The following is a 6,544-nucleotide window of genomic DNA, read 5'->3' on the forward strand; positions in this document are numbered from 1 at the left end:
GCTTCCATATCCATCATAAAAGAACTTTATTACTAGGACAAAAATAAAAGAAATAATTGATGATGATTATGATAGAAGTATTATAGATATTTAAGATGCCTATTGGTGCTAGGAGTCTCATGTCAGTACTTAGGTGGACACCTCAACACGTGCAATACCTATAATCTCAATCCATGCTACTCGACTGCAAGAACACCTACTACTTTTGCAGTTATTCAATTGTAAAAAAACTGTATGATGTCTTTGACCATTTTTCCTACAAAATGTGTTGGTCTCTAGAGATACTTCTCATAACAACAATCATATCATTTCATTACTTTTTACTCTTGATAATCATACACATGCATTATATCTAACATCTGATGAATAAAATCTATAGGGCCTATCAAATAGTCTTAAACTTAAGAAAATATTGAATTTTCTATGTAGAAAGTTTTCAATTGAAAGAAAATAAAAGATTAACAAAATAATAAATGAGACAATTAAACATACCATTCACCATGAAGATATTCATTCTTTTGAATCTCTCAAATTGATGGTTGGTAATAAATGCTATTGGACGTGAGGACCAATTGATTCTATTGATCTACATAAGAAATAAAAACACCGAAAAAAGAATAGGGAATAGAGAGTAAATAGCCAATAAGAAGGTGGCACTTGTTCCGTGCAATACAAGAGTTTGCACATGTTCCTCACTTATTCAGTCCGCTGCGCGAAAACACAAACCAAAATACAAAAGAGCCAAAAACGATGGACCATACACAAACCAACAAAAATACAAAAGAGCTTTGTGGCGGGCCATCCACCGACCTTGGATTCCATCATTTTTCTTCAAATCTTCCTTATTTGAACGTGGAATCTTGAAAGCAAGTAAATTCCAACACTGTTTTCCCACCTAAACCCCCTTCCCTATGCGAACCCCCAGCGGCTCCTATGCGCTAGGTCACACCTATGCGCTACCTTGTTGATGCGAAGCGCTACCTAATACCTCACATGCGCTATTTTCCTTGCATGCGCTAACCTAAAAGTTTCATGCGCTAACCTACGATTTTCGGACGCAACTCCTAAATTTAAACTTGATGCGCTACTTCACACTTCGCATGCGCTACTGTGGACCTTAGACGCGCTAAAACGAAATACCTGAACTTTGAAATTCAAAAAAATGACCAAAAACGACAAAACAAAAAATCAAAAAGGGGCCAAAAACGTTGACTTACTGGTGGTCCACGCGCTACAGGCCTCCGGTACCCTCCGAACGCGCTCGAAACGGTGTCTGTGATAGGGAATTGGTATTTTCTCTCCAGAGCAAATTCTCTTTCTTCACAATCAACAAAGCACAAATGAACCTAAATCAACCCCTAAATCCCTTTTATAGGAGGAAAATGAAATTAGGGTTAACCGACTGACCCTGTAATATGGTCACGGTCTCCCCTATACCAAAACCGATATAACTTATCGGGAGATGAATCAATCTATACACTTTTTACATACACGAAATCCTACACATCATACGAACTTCATCAAATTAAATCAAAAATTTTCAAAATTGATTCATCTCCCAAGGGGGCATCACACATCGAATCTGGGGCACGACTTGCAAATCAAAAGAGCGACACAACAAAAACTGCATTTGATCATAAAATCACAAAAACACATCATTTTCTTTGAAATAACATGTGCACACACGTCACTTCAAAGAGGGGCAAAATGTAGACATATAAAAATGACCATATTCCTAAATGAATATTTTATGTTCATTTCTCTATTTAATTAAATCCAATTTAATTAAATTGTCTACATTCTTCTATTTTATTAAGTAAATTACTCAATTTATTTAAATAAAATTCACTATATCCATTTAATGAATAAATCATTTTATTCAAATAAATCCTCCTATCCACTTTTAATTAAATTCAAATTTAATTAAATAGTTATCTTAAATTGAATAAATCTAATTTATTTAATTTCCCCAAATGGCAACCAAATTGAATTAAAACATTTAATTCAATCAAATCCTATTATCCCTCCATCCACTTGCAAAATCCCAAACCCCTTTCTAATCCCTTCTAGAATCTTCTAATTGCTTCTAATTAACCTAACCCTCCTCTAAACTTTGTCACATCCCTAAGCAAAGGGATGTCACTTCTCAAAAACCTTAAAGTCTTTGATAACCATTGAAGGTTTTCAACCTTCAACCACTAAAACCCTTAAAGTCTTTGAAAACCATTAAAGGCTTCCAACCTTCAACCACTTAATCCCTAAAGTCTCCAATAACCATTAATGGTTAATTCAAACCTTCCCACATGGTTAAAACATTTGTTTTGACTCAACCTCTATCCAACCCAAGGGTCTCATCAGGCCATTAATGCTTTGACCATGATTATCTCTTAATCATTTGCACAAAGGTTTATCCTTGGATTAACTCTTAATCTAGTGTGTAAGCCTAACTTAGACTTGACCCTTAGCCTTTAGATAACTATGAGGTCTTCTCAGGCCTTTAATGCCTCCAACCTCTTCTCTCAACCCAATCCTATGTTGACACTTGTCACCATTTCATTGGTACAAATTGTGCACATGGATCCCCAACTTTCAAACCTGGCCCTTGATTAAACCTTTCAATCCTGACCATCCATTGCCCTGTTTGTGCTGTAAATAGAGCCCTCATTCCTCCATTCTTAACAATCATCTTTCAAATTTGAAGCATTATACTTATGCTCAAATACTCTCAAGCTTTTTCATCATCTTTATGCTCTTCATTTAGCCTCTTTTAGATCAAATATGCATGTTTAGATTACCTTCTTTATCATATAGCTCGATCATAGACTAAATATAGTATGCTAGGATAGTATTCATACTAACCCTGTCATCTTATCATTTAGTTTATTGCATTTCTAGCATCATACATAGTTTAACATCTATTTCATACTAAATTTAGCAAAAGCATCTCTCATTCTCATATTTGCCATCCCTAAACCATTTTGCTCAGTGATCTGAGAGCAAAAACGTTGGTTTGAGGGACATTGTGAGATAGAGAACCATGGGACCCTCCTTGGGAAGCTGAGTAACACTACGTTACTCCATAGCTTGCATCAAGAAGTCCTGTGTGTATGTGTGGACTAGTATTTAACTAAATTTTCACATATTAAGTTTTATTCGCCCACTTTTCCTGCATACAGATTTTATTCCATGACATTTTTCATTGAGATATTTGGTTAAAACATTTGACACGACTTTTATATGTTCACATATGTATCTATGACTTTAGTCACACCCTTGAAGATGCCAATTTCCCATTATAATAGCCAATTTTTGTTTAATATTGAAAACTATAAGACATTTTATCAATAGACATAACTAGTACAAGCAACAAATATTTGTTAGAAAGAAAGAAAACGAAATGACACCGTGTATATCTTATAGAAAGCAAGATAAATTTGATATTGCTTAAAGGCAAAAAACTCTCTCATGTTTAAGAGGTTTCAGATCTAATTGTTTATAGTTTTTAGTAGTACTATTTCACAGTCAATAGAGAAAATATTGTGCACGTATTATATCTTAAAAATGATTTATGAATGGAAATTTCATACACCTTTTTTTTCCTTATAATTATCTAAGATAACATTGAATTATCTTACATAAACAGGTAATTCCCCTCTAGTTGAAGATCATTACATTTTGGCATGGAGATTTACAACTGAAACAAACAAGGCTCCAAATTTAGATATCTTGCATCTCCCCTCCTTTCATGTAAAAAGTTGCAAATTTTACACTAATGCAAAGTTCGTATCCACCACTATAATATGCTCAACAACTCTCATCCTGGGACTCATTTCAGGCACATTTTATTGGCTTAAAAAAATGGAATACATTAAATTCCATGAAAAATGGGAGCTCCAATATTGGCCACACAGATTTGGTTACAGGGAACTCAAACTTGCTACAAAGGTAAGAATGAATGGAAGGAAAAGTTGATAATCGACAAATGTTTTCAGCTTAACTTCCATTTGCCTAACACAATACAAGCATATCATTTGATGTTCAAAAACATGCTTTCACTGAAACTTCTGAAAGATTTGGTTTTTTTTACCGTTGTGTTTTATTGCAGGGTTTCAGGGATGACAATTTTCTGGGCTGTGGGCGCTCTGGGTGTGTATACAAGGGGACTCTGCCTTCCGGCGAAGAAGTCGCCGTGAAATGTATCACAAAAGACTGCACAGAAGGAAATGAGGAATTCATGGCAGAAATCTCCAGCCTTGGGCGTCTGCAGCACCGCAACCTGGTACGCCTCAGGGGCTGGTGCAGAAAAAACAAGCGCCTCTTCATCGTCTATGACCACATATCCAACGGAAGCCTTGACAGAAATCTGCTCAGTCCGGAATTTAATCTTACATGGCCTCAGAGACACAAAATTCTCACAGATGTAGCAACCGAGCTCCTTTACTTACACGAGAAGTGGGAAAAAAGAGTGGTGCACAGAGACATTAAGCCCAGCAATATATTACTGGACCATGATCTGAATGGCCGAGTGGGGGACTTTGCTCTGGCAAGGTTATATGATCAGAGTGAAGACCCCTAAACTATTCATGTGGTGGGCACGCTGGGGTACATTGCGTCTGAGCTTATACAGTCTAGTAAGGCTTCTCCTTCCATAGACGTGTTCAGCTTTGGGGCTCTTATGCTAGAGGTTGCCTGCGAAAGGAAGCCTGTAGATGCCCAAGGTGTGATTTTGGTTCAGTGGGTTTGGGATTTATATGCAAATCAAAGGTTACTGGAAGCCGTTGATCAAAGGCTTGGGGGGGATTATGATAAGGGCGAGGCTGAGATTGTGCTTGTATTAGGGCTTGTGTGTTCAAACCCTGACCCACAAGAGAGGCCCAGCATAAAACAGGTTTTGTAGATTCTTTGCGGTGAGGGTACTTTGCCTGTGGATCTTCCTGTGTCCTCAGCTATTAAGAATTCTTACATCGACATTGCAGAGTTGAATTCGTTTGCTGCTACGTCTGAATGACGCAGTTGGGGTTCTTTCTTCCATCTATTCTACATTCGTCCACAGCAAATGTCTTAACTTCTTCAGTGTACAGTTGCAAACATAATTTATTTTTTAACAGTCATAATAATATATGACCAGCAATGAATTTTTTATTTTTATTTAAGGGGTAAATGCTTTTGACCTGAAGCTATGAACTAGTGAGGCCACAAACGGGGGACTTCATCCCCACACTTCACTTGTTCAAATCTGCGAGCACAACGACCCAACGAAGGCACAAGGCTTTGCGAGCACAAAGACCTAGCATGGATTTGAACCTTGGTGGCCGCTTCACCAACGAAGTGTTTTAACCGTAGCACTACATGTCCGAAGACCACCAATGAAATTTAAAAAGTATTATGTAATGTAAATATTTTTTGAATCTAATGTCTTTGTAAGCTTTAATCTACAAACATTTTATGAAGATTAGAAATATGTTTTTGTTGTCGAATAAAGAAGATCTTTCGAAGCTTCTGCCTACAAAGCTAGAAATTAAAATTTGATGGGTAAAAGTGAATAGATCACCTTTGTCACAATTCTCATCAGATATCTAGATGGTTTGGATTCGTGACGGTTATATGAGTAAATGAAATTTGAACTTCTAAAATCCATCAAACATCTATTATAATGCATTTGTAATGTATAAAGAATAATGATGTTTTGGTACATTCTAGGGGTTGGATAGCTGAACTTCCAATTTATGATAGTTATCAAATCCATGACGCTTAATACATTAGAGGTATCTATTGTTGTTTTGAAATGCCTATGTGTAACACATGTTTGTAGCTTGCATGCTATGTTCCAAATCAAATTACATTCGACATTGCATAGGTTAGATCTAAGTATGAGTGATATTGATGTATATTTATGGGGTTGTTAATTTTGCTTGTGTATGTTAGGTAGTTTTATAAGGATGAAGCATTTTCCACCTATTTCTCACCCTATTCCACTATCATATCACTATCTCCATCCATGGCATCCTTCTCTTTCTACAAGATGAGCAACTCATCTAAAATAAGTAATTAAATCCAATCTCCAATCTTGGGTTCCAAAATATATGCTTAGATACATCTCCTTTTCTTTTTCTTTAACTAGTATAGAAGATTGTGTAAAGGTAGACACATTATAGAGTATGTTGCAAGTGCTTACCTTGTTCATTATTGGAGATATGATTATTGTGCATTAAAAAAAAGGAATAACAAATTAGCATAATGTCTTGATATGTATCCATGCATCTCTAGAGGTATGCTCTTAAATCCGAGGATCCTCTCAATGGATTTAATTTATAGGCTTTAAGTGTTGCAAACTCCAAGTCACTTTGAGAATTTTATTTTTCCCTTTTGAAAAATCGTATAACCTTTATAGTGTTTCGAGGCTTTCAAGAGAGCATGTACTCGTGTGACTACCTTTAAAAAAAAAAATATTGCCATGTTGGTTGTCAATCATCTCAATGCTTGATTCTATGCATCAATATTGGACACTGTAGTAGAGTATTGTGTAATTTAATTGATCAAAATG

General features: G+C 36.0%; 2 protein-coding genes across 2 annotated transcripts in view; one reads left to right on the plus strand and one right to left on the minus strand.

Annotated features, from left to right (window-relative positions):
- Positions 1-2,820, minus strand: part of LOC131858331 (L-type lectin-domain containing receptor kinase SIT2-like) — an 11,859-nt gene extending 9,039 nt beyond the window's left edge. The window contains exon 1 of the mRNA XM_059211534.1: positions 2,796-2,820. Within this exon, the coding sequence (XP_059067517.1) occupies positions 2,796-2,820 (25 nt within the window). The remainder of the gene's footprint in view (positions 1-2,795) is intronic.
- Positions 2,821-3,687: 867 nt separating this feature from the next.
- Positions 3,688-5,389, plus strand: LOC131858192 (putative L-type lectin-domain containing receptor kinase V.6). The gene is made up of 2 exons (XM_059211312.1): positions 3,688-3,945; positions 4,106-5,389. The coding sequence occupies exons 1-2, from the start codon at positions 3,859-3,861 to the stop codon at positions 4,574-4,576; spliced, it is 558 nt and encodes a 185-aa protein (XP_059067295.1). The 5' UTR covers positions 3,688-3,858; the 3' UTR covers positions 4,577-5,389.
- The last annotated feature ends 1,155 nt before the right edge of the window (positions 5,390-6,544 follow it).

This window comes from Cryptomeria japonica, chromosome 9 (genome assembly GCF_030272615.1).
Source record: "Cryptomeria japonica chromosome 9, Sugi_1.0, whole genome shotgun sequence".
In the NCBI taxonomy this organism is placed as follows: Eukaryota; Viridiplantae; Streptophyta; class Pinopsida; order Cupressales; family Cupressaceae; genus Cryptomeria; species Cryptomeria japonica.